Source organism: Phasianus colchicus, chromosome 2 (assembly GCF_987193195.1).
Source record: "Phasianus colchicus chromosome 2, bPhaCol1.hap1.1, whole genome shotgun sequence".
In the NCBI taxonomy this organism is placed as follows: Eukaryota; Metazoa; Chordata; class Aves; order Galliformes; family Phasianidae; genus Phasianus; species Phasianus colchicus.
The window spans coordinates 89,889,679-89,903,328 of record NC_143437.1 but is presented as its reverse complement, the minus strand read 5'-3'; the positions used below and the strand labels follow the sequence as shown (position 1 = coordinate 89,903,328).

The 13,650-nt window shown below is 33.2% G+C and overlaps 1 protein-coding gene across 1 annotated transcript in view; it reads right to left on the bottom strand.

Annotated features, from left to right (window-relative positions):
- The window catches only part of CSMD1 (CUB and Sushi multiple domains 1), a 1,018,930-nt gene that overhangs the window by 47,022 nt on the left and 958,258 nt on the right, over positions 1-13,650 (bottom strand). Inside the window, exons 51-54 of the mRNA XM_031611018.2 lie at positions 11,431-11,625; positions 10,406-10,579; positions 3,644-3,817; positions 412-585 (exon numbers count right to left, since the gene is read on the bottom strand). Of these exons, the coding sequence (XP_031466878.1) occupies positions 412-585; positions 3,644-3,817; positions 10,406-10,579; positions 11,431-11,625 (717 nt within the window). The remainder of the gene's footprint in view (positions 1-411; positions 586-3,643; positions 3,818-10,405; positions 10,580-11,430; positions 11,626-13,650) is intronic.

The following is a 13,650-nucleotide window of genomic DNA, read 5'->3' as shown; positions in this document are numbered from 1 at the left end:
GTGCAAAAGTTACAAACATCTTTTCAGAAATAACGGAAGTAACAGTGTTTTAATGCATGAATTGCATAACAATGTTTTAATAGGAGTAATTGACAATTCATGGAAATTTCCAGAGCATCTAAACTCAGGATAGATAGCTGACTGTGATTTAGTAATGTAATATTACTTTTGTAATATCAAGTACACTTTATTTGTCTCTAAACTAAATGCTAGGGATTGCAGTCTGAAAACTGCAATTTTTTCAAATTCTGAAAAAATCAAGGCTAGATCTGTTTTCCAATATAGGAATGCAAAATTCAAATAAAGAATACAGTAATGTCAAATCTTATCCCAGAGTTTTGAAGGCACAGAAAAGGATCACACATGAAATAAGTCCTTACGGAACAGCAGAATTACAGGAAAGTTTCTTACCTCGGCAATTTGGTAAAGGGCTACTCCACTGCCCATTGCTTCGGCACTGTGCTCGGGAAGCACCCTGAAGTAAGTACCCAGTGTTGCAAGTAAAGTTTACAACATCATTCAAATTAAACTCACTGCCATTAGTCATTCCATGAGAAGGATTCCCAGGATGTCCACACGTGATTGCTGTTAAAAGAAAAATAGACATGCTAGATACTAACTCAACTAACTGAAAGGCACTGTTTGACGGAATCGCTTGTAGGTTGTAACTATTTTTATTTCTGAATATGTTTTTCATATTTATGCAAGAAGTTTAGAAAATAATGGGATACATTTATTCATAGTTCTCAACTGCTGGGGGGGGGGGGAAATGTGGACATGTGGAATCTACTTTTTTACCTTGTGTGAAACTTTAATATAAATAATTACATGCACATGTATTTTGACACTGTATTGATATAGAATATACCTTTAAAAACATTGGAACATCACTATATTTCCTACTGATATAGATTTTATTTTTCCTTTAAAATTCAAGATATAGTAGGGAAAAAACAAAGTGAACTTAATATACTGCTTCAGAGCACTGCTAAGTTCTGAACAGTCCTGTTCCAAATTTCTTGAGTTGGTCTGCTGAAATACTGATCCTTTTTAATCAGATTTTCTTAAGGCAATTGAGAAATCACTGTTGACATTAAATCTTATGTGTGAGTTAATGTGCCTACATGACGCTAAAAAAGAAACATTTTATAGTAGTTAAGCTCTACACTTCCACATAACTAGATATTAAAGTAGTATAAAAAAAAACACACAGAAGAACATAGATACTGGCAATGTAAATAAGAAAGTCAAACGTATATATACATACACAGCTTTTTAACACTGCTCTGGTGATAATGATTATAATAAACTAACTATCCTATTCATAAGTAAATTGTTGATAAATTGTAGGGTTTCTTTTTCCTTTTCTGTAATGAAGAGATAGGTGGGGAAAAAAAAAAAAAAAAAAAAAGTGTTTCCTCTTATTTTATCACAGAGTGAAATAATAATATTTTCAACAATATGGGATCTTTGCAAATCAAATAGGATGCCTTCCTGTATGCAGGTTTACTTATTTAGACCTTAAATTGCATAAACAGATGCACTTTAATCACCTGAATCCCCTTCTGCACTAGTGATTTTTCAGCATTTGAAAATGAACCCTTAAACATTAGAATAAAATTTGAGTCTATAAACAGAATCTACTTTATTCTAGTCTACCTGTTGCATTTTTTAAACAGCAAGAGATTAGTACGTTTCAATAACTAAAATAATTTCCACGGTCACCATCTTCACAGTCACCATCTTTCTCATATAACAGAATATTAAACTAAAAATCGCTATTACCTTAGACTTTCTGAAATCTCCTGAACAAAATCTATGACAAAATTTATTACACAAAATTTAGGTATAATATTTATAAGAAATTGATACTGAATTCTGCTTAGCTGCCCTTTTCAACAAAAACAGAGCATTTTTCCACATGTGAGAGGAACTCTTTGATTGTATCTTAAAGATGTTTCTGTTACTACTTTTTGAGGTATCTTTGTCAGATCTCCAGGCAGGTAGCACTCAGTCAGTTCCTCTTTAGAACTCAGTACTCCTGACAGATGCTATATTTAATGTTTTTACATGTAGGTAATTTTGGCATGATACTGTTTCAAATCACCACTAGGCTTTTGTGCAATCAAATTAATATTGTTTGTCTAAGCACTAGCCAAGACATTTCATCTAAAGATTATCATCTAAGTGGTGAATAACAAATCTTTTCCCTACTGAGATAAGGAACTGCCTTATGCATGTACGTGATTATCCAATACTGAGGTAGAGAAATACCTATGTATCAAAAAACTATGCAAGATGAAGGAATCTGGAACACACATCTAAGAAGATAAAATAGTCATGGGTGGAATACTTTAAATACCTTCTTTGAAAATTAGTGTCTACTATTTCCAAGTATGAAAATCCTTTCAAAGCCAATTATAAATATAAAATGATATTCTGTGAAAATCATACAAAAATGCAGCCCAGCTTGTCATAAATTTTCAGGGGCAGAGTTCCTGATCCACAATCCCTTATCAGAAGTCCATCTCAGTATTATATTAAGGAGACCATTTCTAAGCACTAGTACACAGCATATTTTCACTCTCCTTCTCAGAAAGAGCTGAGCCATTTTTACTAGAATTTCTAATGAATAAATAAAAGTGGGAAAATCATTTGAAGTTTCGTTGCTGTCATCACAAAAACTACAGTCAGTTCTCAGAACACTGATAACCATATCAGTTTAGGAAGGAACAGCTTCCCACCATCCCTCAGTATTGCCCCTTTCTTTTGAAGGGATTTTATTCATTGCACAGTAAAATTAATCCAGTAAAAGCAATAACACAAGCTGGTGGTATTTCTCCTTTGAGGAATGAAAATCATTTGAAGATATAATAGGATATTAAAAGGACAATAGCGTTTGGCAGATATTTCTTACAGCTGTACACAGGTAGAAATTTTATTTTAACCACTAAGAAAATAAATACTGAACATTTTGAAATCCAATGACTTATCAGCAGTATATTTTCTTAAAAGCAAAACAAATATACTAACAGGGATTAAACAGAAAAGATGATCATCTTTGTGACTATATGTCTGTGTGGCTGAAAATATTTCTGTCTGATTTACAGACATCTTAAAAATGAAATAACTGATGTAAATTCCCCATGAAAAATAACAGAATTCTATAGAAATTGTAAGTATATTAAAACCAAATAAGAAAAATAAATGATAGTGCTCTGTAAAGTAGAAGAATAATGTTCAGAGAAATTAGACCTGATTAAATGCCTGATGCTTCAGAGAATGTCAGGAAACTTGCCATGCGATTGAGAAAGGAACTAGATTAGGAACACCTCATAAATTAAAAAAAAAAAATTAATTATCAATTTTTAAAAACAGATGCATTCAGAAAAAAAGAGGTAAAGAGAATAAAAATGCTAGCATTTTTCTAACAGACGTCATATATTCCAACACCATGACTGGAATTATACTGATAAATTCTAAGAGGAGTAGATTATCATAATCACCCTTACCATTGAAAATATGTTCAATAGATATGTTTTGAACACCTCATTCAAACACCTTTAAACATCCCATCCACCATGAATGTTCAATTACATTAAAAACAATAACAGTATTTCACTGAATAGTAAACAGTACTTACGGACACAAACAGGAGTTTGTCCAGACCATCTGTGATCCTGTAGACAAATTCTGACAGATGTACCAACAAGTCGAAAGCCAGGATTACACTGATAGACTACAGTATCACGATAACTGAAGCCATCTCCACTAATATGACCATTTACAATTGGATCTGGAGAACCACAGTGACCAGCTACAAGTGAAGAACAACAGATTAAATATATAATTCTTAAATACACTGTCAACATTTACAAGAATGCTGATATGAAGAAAATAATTCATTCTTGTATTCAATAAACAAATACCAGAGTCAATTACTGTTTTGTATAGAACAATATCTGGAGTGTAAAAACTACAGATTATATTCCTTCTACTCTTCCAAGAGAAAGGAAACAGTGATTTGAATATTTTAAATTTTCATATATATATGAAACATATATATGAATATATGAGTTTCTGCAGCTTGTGTTGTAGAAATAATGAATTTGTCAGAAGAATATCTGGTGCATATAAATTACAAACATCTGAAATTACAAACCATTCAGTGTATTTGCTATAAAATTGACCATTTTCAAATTGAATATATATATATATTTCACTTTTTCGTGAATAAAGCTGCCTTTTTCCTCAGAGAAGTGTGAACTACAAATAAGAAGTCTCAAAACACTGAAGCCCACCACAGTAATCTGATTCCTCACTTTCATTATTTGCCTTGGATTTTGTGAGTAGACCTCTACTAATAAATGAAGCGCATTTGGGACCATTTTGTGGCAGAGGCCAACCAGAACAGAGAACTCTGTATTCATAAAATGAAAACATCTTGCCCTCTAGACCAGCACAGTTGCCAGCAAAAAAAGCCTACCAAGGTTAGTAGTGGTTTAAGCTACCTCAGAGCTTGGGACAATCACAAATTTTGGGAAAGGAAATCTAAGAAGCAGATCAAAGATGTGAAAAGACAAGCTTGATTACTTTTTTTTTTTTTTTTTTTTTTTCCTGGACCTAAATGCACAAAATTAAAAAGCAGCAGTTGCACTGAAGCCAAGCATAGGGAATCACAGGAAATTTCAGGAATAGCAAAAGATGACGTGCCAACTAGTAAAATATACAAAACAGAAGCATTATATACCTTCCCTTAAATGGGGATTTAACAGGCCTCTGGAATTATTATGCAAGTCATTTCATTACAGATCCAGCTAGTGTATTTAATTATTTCTGGGGGGATTCTGACTCACATCTTCCAGCAACTCAAGATGGTAAAATAGTGCAGTAACTTTAAAATTATATAATTTTCCCATCAGGTAAAATTTAATTAAGGGTAAATTAAGGAGGTCACTAGTTGACTGTTTAATAAATTGTGCTTCAAGAATTATGGAATTGATCACTTAGGACTTATTTATAAGTTGGTACTACCATTGAAAAGTGGCCATCATTGCCGTGGTCACCGTCATTATCAATGGAAAAATGCCCGATGACTCACCACTACTGAAGACTGAACTACGAACCATGCTGGATCCATGGTGGTGACATTCTCCCTCTTGCTTCCTATAAAAACTCCTTGCTTCTTCTTTCCCATCCTTTCTATCGTCCTCCTTCCCTTCCCCATTACCCTAATTCATAATAGTGTCCATCCTTCCCTTCCCCATCTCCCTGATTAAGATCTGTAATAAACTGGTAGGACCAACATTTGAACCGTTGTTTCTTAAATTCACGCCAGGTATATATATATTAAAAAGAACCTCCTCTCCCTCCTGTAAATTGGAGTATGACAAAATCTTACTGCAGTTAAACTGTGAGTTAGCAATTGCAGGATCACATATATTTACACTAGCACAGTAAGTAATTATGTATAATTTTAAAATATAGAATAATATAGAATTAAATTCTAACATTTCTACCTAAATTCTTACATATTTTGGAAAAATAAATGACCATGAGAATTTACAAAAATGTAATGGAGTGGATTATATCTAGGTTTGAATTTTAAAGTATGTCTTTGTTGTGTTTATGTGTTGTTTTGCACATCAAAATCACACAAAATCAAGACAAGATATCTGTTCAGGAAATATGTCTAAATGCCACCAGTAACACAGCTGGTGTTATGCAAATAATCAAAAGCTTCCAGTTCAACCTATGTCCTACATGGATGTATGCACAGTCACACACAAAAGACAAGCATGTAAACATGTAAACACGTGTTGTGACTTCGAGAAGCAATTCTTCCTGAAAGGAAAAAGGGGGAAGGGATACAGATTATCAGCAGTGTGATTCATTTAGTGCAAATGAGAAATGTCTAGCCAAATAATTCATATTTACCTTTACACAAGTGAAAAAACAACCATATATTACTACTTGCAAACCTACATTTTATATTTATAAATTTATATATTTTATACGTATAGCCTTGGACTCCTTAACTACAGTCACTGGCTATAGCTTTTTTTTGAAACAAATAATAAGGATTTGACAAAGCTTTTCTGATGTATAGAAATTAGTGTACTAAACTGGACTGAAATAATAAATAACCTCTTCACAGACCAGTAAGATAATGCAATATCTATTTTCATCCATATCTGTCCCGAATTACATTTACACAAGTATGACATAAGTAAAAAGCACCTCTAATTATCATTCCTTTAAAAAGGAAAGGCTCGTTCAGCATTCCCTGGTTGTATGCCTCCTGATTTTCACAGGCTTTAAGACCTAAAGGCACTTCTGAAATAAATGTGGTGCACGCTGTCCTTAAAATTTAGGAATACACAGCCAGTGGCATTCACATAATTTAGCTTTAAGACTGAAATTTATCTTTCCTAAATTGCCCTGCATAGTTCCATTGACCTTGCTGGGAATTTAGAAACTTATATTGTACATAAAATTAACCTAAGTTAGGTGCCTAAAGTGGTGTGAATATTCCTTATGTGAGAGGATGTAGAGAGGTAGGAAGTAGTTTAGTACCAGAAATACAATCTTCTGCAGCATGAATTTGATAACAGATTTTAGACTTCTACATTCAGAACTGTGCAGCACTTTTGGTATTACAGAGCTTGTCTGATTTTGAAGCTGCAAAGAATAAATGGTGATTAATAACTGTCGAGCTCTAAATATGATCCTTTCTGCCCAGTAAAGCAGATGCACATATTTAACATTTCTAAGCATAAGGCTGCATACAGCAATGCATTCAATCTGACAAATATAAACCGAAGTTCATCTAATTTTAAAGAAAAATAATTAGAAAATATCATAAGACAATCTTTACTTGTAGTACAGTAATGTTTTCTGCAGGAGGTATTGTGCTTATACAGATGGAAATATCTCTGTAGAAATCATTTAAAATGCAGATCGGTTGATAAAAATTAGAAGTTGGTAGTTATGACTAAGCAGATAAGAAAACAGTAAAGTTAACAATTTCAATGTAGTCTTGTAGAACACACAAAATCCAACAATAGAAGAAAAGTGTGAATTCAAATAAAGTTCAAACAGCGTATAGAAACAGTTTTCATGAGATCTGGTAAATTTATTAACTCTTTTTTTTTTCCCCCAAAGAGTTAAAAGTTTCTCTGTATAAATAATTTTTAAACTGAGTTGCAGAATAAAGAAGTATTGTTCACCAGATAGGTCCTGTAGTGATCAGTTCTCCATCTCTTCACTATTTGAATGTAAATTTATGACTACTGTGTGCAGTTAATCTTCTCAAGTGTTCTGTGATAAAATATGTTCCCCAGAAGCCAGAATAGAAGAAAAAAAGCTTTTCCTGCCTTCCACAGACAAAAGCTATTTATAAAACAAACGGAATCCATTGAGATTAGTATATTATTTAGTTTGTATACACTGATGCCTAAATAATCCTTCATGCATAGCCTTTCAAAAAAGAAAAACAGTATATGAGTACTACATACTAATATCAGATGATGAAATGATATCTCAGATTAGTGCTAATATATATCAGTTTGCTAGAAATTAAGACATGCAATGGCTGGACATTACACTATTTATATATGATAATAGCACACCACAAAATATTGAGAGATAAAAGCCTTTTTTAAAATAATAATATAGCTTTGAATGCTTGCAATAAAAGAAAGTGATGAGAAAAATACCCATATGCCCCTACACATACAAATATGGGGTTGTTAAATCTTCATATCTGCAGTGCCAGCATTTTTTAAGGGTTTGTCAGCATCAATATAGGGACAACCAGACATCAGCAGGAAACTGATGTGTCTTCACACACAAACCTCTTAGGTAGTTCTACTGCAGAACTTACCATGTACAAAAAAATGTAATCCTGAAGTTTAACGTTACTTTAGGTAGCACTCATGTTGAATTATTATTCCTGGGTAATACAGATTTATTTTACTCCTTCTTTTTTTTTTTTTTTTTTTCCCTCTACATATAAAATAGTTGGGAAGTAGTAAGTAGTGCAAAAAAATATTCTCTTTACTTCCTACATAAAGATGACAGAATTCTTAATACAGCATATTTTTAATTGAAAAATGAAGCATAAGGATAGTAGGCTGGAAAAGTACCTTATTATTCTCACAACACTCACCAGAAACAACTACATCTTGCTCCCTAATAACTATCTCTATTTAGAAGCTAGTTTAGCGCTATGAGGCAATAGTCACTATTTTTAACTACTCTGTATTTTAAAAGATGGCACACTGTAAAACTATCTTCACAGAAAATTGTACTACAGACAAAATGAATGAATTGGGTTTTAAAATTTTTAATGCAGATCTGCTGATCTGAATTGAAAGAAGAAAAGGCAATCAACACAACAAATAGGATGCAAAGATTTAAGACACAAGTTCATGTCTCTGACAGAAGATTCCCACATTTGTGCAATTCACTGATACCCCCATAAAATTTTCCATGAAATTGCTGATGAAGAATAACAGTAACATGCAGCTAGTAACTCCACATTCTTTTTTTCATCAAGATTAAATTATTATGCTTTTGATGTTAGAGCAATACTGTCTCATCGCCTGCAATAGATTTCAAAATAATTTCTCTAAAAGCATTTACAGGCATTAATTATCTCCAGAAATTCAGGATGTCATCACTAGTACTCTGGTAAGAATCAGATTAGTTTGATGATAGTTGTTATTCTTTTTTTTTTCATAATTACCTGCTAATATGTAATGAGTGATACTAGAAAAATTGTTTTTAGAAGATTAGATTGAGTTGTTATGTGGTCACATCATTCCCGGTTACTGTGATAAAGAGTCATTTTATGTTTAATGCTTCATTAAATAATGGGGAATGTTATGCTTTAAAAAGCAGCTGCTTTGCTTACAGGAACTCTCGCTGCTTTGAAATTTAATAAAAAACAGTATAGACTACCTATTTATCACTTATTTGTACAGGATAATGAGCATCAACAACCTGCTGTGCCAAAAACCATCTGTTCATCTATCTGAGCACAGATACACAGTGACCCTATTAACACTGAGGAAGTTGAGTTCCAGTTCCAGGTATCTCACAATGCTCACCAGCTTTTCATTATCTATACCTTTAGGTATGCTGCAATTACAGCTTCCTTCCCATAGATCCATACTGACATTGACTAGTTGGAAATGTAGACCAAAATGCTAATTTTGACTCATTTCATAGAAAAGATAACACCTGGGATTCTTCAGCCAGCAAGACCATTTGAAAAAGTAAGGATCAGTAAAAGAGTTTTTCAATTTTATCTTCAGTTCATTTTTTCAGATGGACAAAAGATTGTTGTTCTTCTTGACATGCTATGAAACACACCCATTCCTATATATATATATATATATTTTTAAGCTCATTATTAACCAACATAAGAAAATCTGAGGATTGAAATAGCTGGCATTACAACTTAAGGTCCACACTACATACATCTCAGGATTGTGAGGAGGCAGGATGGGGTGATGGTTGTACTTTATGTCATGGTTTTGTGATTTTTTGGTTTTCGGTATTCCACATCATAACATCATGTAGGGTACTGGGAGTTTAACTGTTAATGCTCTTCTTCGCCTGATCTTCATCGGCTCTCCTCCCGTCTCCCTGCTGCTCAACTGGACTGTGCATCTCACCTCAGCATTGTGGTGAGGCCTATCCACCTTTCAGATATTCTCTCTCATTATATTTGATTTATTAGCTTTGAATTTAATTATATTGTATTATAGTGTGTTATCTTGCATTCCGATAATATATTTAGTAAATAAGTTTGTTTCTCGTCAGATTGTTGCCGCTGTTTCTAATTATTTTGGGGTCCCCAGTTCCCTTTTTCCGGAGGTGCGGATCTGCAGATCCCTCCGCCCTGCTAGTCACAGAACTGGGCCAAACCAGCCTGTAAACCGTTGACACTTTATTTTGGATTATCTCTTGTCTAAACCCCTTGCCTAAATTCTCAGTATGCTGAAAATTTACTTGTAGTTGGAATGCACTAGGCATGTGTCTGAACTGAAGCTCATCTTCCAGCTTAGTTTCTTCATGCCCTCTGGGACTGCTCCATGAAGCAAAACAAGGTATTGTAAATGTGGATACCCAAGTGAGTCACCTAAAAAATCCTTCTGGTCCAAAAAGCCTTGCAACAGCATCAAGTATAATTTAATTGAAAACAAACAAACAAAAAAAGAAACCACAAATATACGTTGATAGAGCATCTTAAATCAAATGCAGCACACAATACTTTTTGTACTTAGGAAACATTTATTTTTCATTGTGTAAAAGTGTTGTTGCTTGATATGAGGTGAATTCCAATAATTAATGCTACTTTTGTTTAAAAAACAAAACAAAAAAAAAAAGCTTTTACCTAGACACTGGGTTTCAGCACCACTCCAAAGACCATTTGCCAAGCATTCTCTCACGTGAGAACCAACTAACGTGTATCCTGTGTTACAAGTGAAAATTGCAGTGGCTCCATATACTGTTAAGGTTCCAATCTTATTTCCATTTGGTGGAGATAGAAGACCACCACAGGAGATAACTGGGGAAAAAACAAACAAACAAACAAACAAACAAATTGAAACATGAAAATGCTTTTCATAATTCCTTAGCCTAAAAAACAATAGAACACATTTTCTTAAAAAATAAACATAATATGAATAAATATAAAAGCTCTATTCAACTAATATTATGCATTAGGCTTAAAATTGTGCTCGGTTTGGCAATGCATGTCCTGCATCTGAAAACTCAGATGACTTCACATCCTGAAAGCAGTTTAAAAGCAATCTAAATGTCATGCTTTGAAGCAAATCATGAATGTCTGGGAAGGATGAGATTATATTCCATGCATACGTATTTCTGTATGTAAGGGGATGTAGAAAGGTGTCTGCTTCTTTCAGGTTGTCTGATCAAGGACTATTTCCATTGTAACAAGAGATAATAAGAAAGGGAGCTGGTCAGTTACACTGTAAGAGCCTGTGAGAATTCCAGCAGGGTTATCTTATTGAGGACGTTAATCTGGGAGACAATCACAAGAAACAAACCTCTCATTCACACTAATTGGTGAGCTAAGAAGCTACAGGTGCTTTTTTCAAAAAGGATGAATCTCGCTGCTGAGACAGGCGGAAAAGGGTGTAAGAGGGTGGCTGTTGCAAACAAGGCACTTGTCTAGTCAAGCCCTGCAGACAGTCACCACCGTTAGTCCTATCTTCTTCTATTTTCTCATTAAATCTTTTATTAACTATCTTTCTGTACTCCTTCTCACATTTGTGTAAGGACCATGTGCCAGCTCTGGTATGTATATATATAAATATATATACAAAAAATGTATTTTTAAATAAAGTATATGTATTAAAAACCATAGTATATTCTGTAAAAAAGTGAACTGCTTACCCTTACAGATTGGCTTTTCATTGCCTACACTCCAGGTTCCATTAGTCCTGCACTGTATGAGTCTTTGACCCAATAAATAATAGCCAGGACTGCAGCTGAGCATCACTTGAGCTCCGTACTCATTCAGTGACCCAGAAATCAGTCTCCAGACAACATGTTCTGAAAGCAGAGTCTCTATGTTGGGGCAAGTCACAGCTGTGAATAAAGGACATGTAAATATTAGCATCCCCCACTAAATTTCTTAACAGAAAATATGTCTTCGCCATACTGGCAGAAGCCTTTCAATGAAAAACTGAGCGTATTGTGCATTTTTGAAATATAAGCTCTAGGAAAAAAATAATGAATATTATACAGTGAATACTGCAAATGAGCAAAAATATGTAGTACAGTTTCATTTAGAGATGCACTGGAACAGTGATGGTCATGCTCTAACTTGATTTATTTATTTCAGAGACAGAAAAGACTCCAGGGATGTAAAGGAAAAGCAAATATTACTAGTTAATTTTTTCAAAGGCCCAAATTATTCTTTTTTTTTTTTTTTTTTTTTTTTTTTCCCTCCATGCTATTCACTTTAGAAAAGCTCTACTATTGTCATAAAAGCTGCCAACATGGTCAAATGCTATTTAGAGTACAATCACATACTGGCATTGAGGAAAATTATTACATTACAGTTAGAGCATTTAAAAAAATAACATAAAAACATTTATATGCTTTCAGAGCGATTAATCTAGTTCCAAACTCCCACTATAGGCAGGGACACCTTCCACTAGGCCAGGATGTTCAAAGCCCGATCCAGCCTGGCCATGAACATCAGGTGGGTGTTATATTCATAGAATAGTATAATGAATAGTATAATGGATGATATAAACTTCTTACAGACGCAAAGATGCACACTCTTTTTCCTAAGCATTTTTAATACAGAAATACTGTTTTATATAAAGTACAGGTCAAAAAATAATTAGACCATAATTAGCAATTGAAATTATAATTAAAACTACTCATTTTAACATAATGATAATTACTAGAAACTGGTAATTTTGAATCAGTTGAAAAGCAGAGAAGTTATTCTATAAATCCAGGCATATTTTCTACTCAAAGCATGAGCAAAATGTCCACTAATCAGAATAGTCACTACTAGAACAGCACAATTGACTAAAAATATTATGACATTGTCTTTGCAACTAGAATTTAAATATAACAAAAAAAATTGCTTAGTAATGTGCTCAGCTTTTAATTTGAACTCTTCATAACGATTAATTATTTATAATTTTCTTATTCTGGTGAACAAACACATTGAGCTATTGATATTTTTCTAGAATCTAAATACCGTAAGACTGACTTCTGCTCTTCTACTGAGTTGGTCTCAAAAATAAGTCTCTGCTTAGTATGGTTTAAATTCATAAGTATCAGTAAATTAAGAAGACTGGACAAGTCCTGCATGAAAGAAGCAATACATCTGAATTTTGTGTTTCCGTCTAGGTACTTCTCTGTTTCCATTTTACAGTCTTTCTGATTTGGAAGATCTCTATATTCTTCAGAAAGTGAGACATTAAAGAACTAAGCAAAAATAATTTTCACTAATTAGTCACAAATAAAATCTAAGAATCAAGCTGTTACAGACAATTTCTGCATAATAATAAGACATTATCTCATTCAAAGGTGTGGAATGAAATTTAATTCATGCTATTTTCCCTTTTTAACTTGTCACTGCAAGAATCAGCATTTGTATTTCCAGAGCAGCTGATGAACAGAATAAGCAAATAAAAAATTCCCAAATGATTGTTCTTTTTTTTTAACCTTAGAAAGACAGAAACTATTGATTTTTCAAAATAATTTTTGTAAGACGTACAAGTATATAAAAATGATGATATTTAAGACAGCATTTGTCAGCTGACTATATGTAGAATTTAAAACCTTAAATTTTTAATTACAACCACACAGTATTTCCTTTGTATTTGAGTACAAACCAAATTATACTAGTTGCAGTAAAGGATAATAGAAGCATTTCATGTGACAAAGAGTAAGGAAAGAAATGCAAGCACCGATACTCATCTATAGTTTGAAACTCAAATTAGATATTTCTCCACTTTTTGGGTGGAATGTTTTTTGGAACTGTGTGTCCCTCTTCTGCCTTTGATCAGCAACAAGACACTAATGCTTCAGAAGGAAATTTTAGCAGATTTCTCACAGTGTCCTGTATTCATATAATAAGATACTATT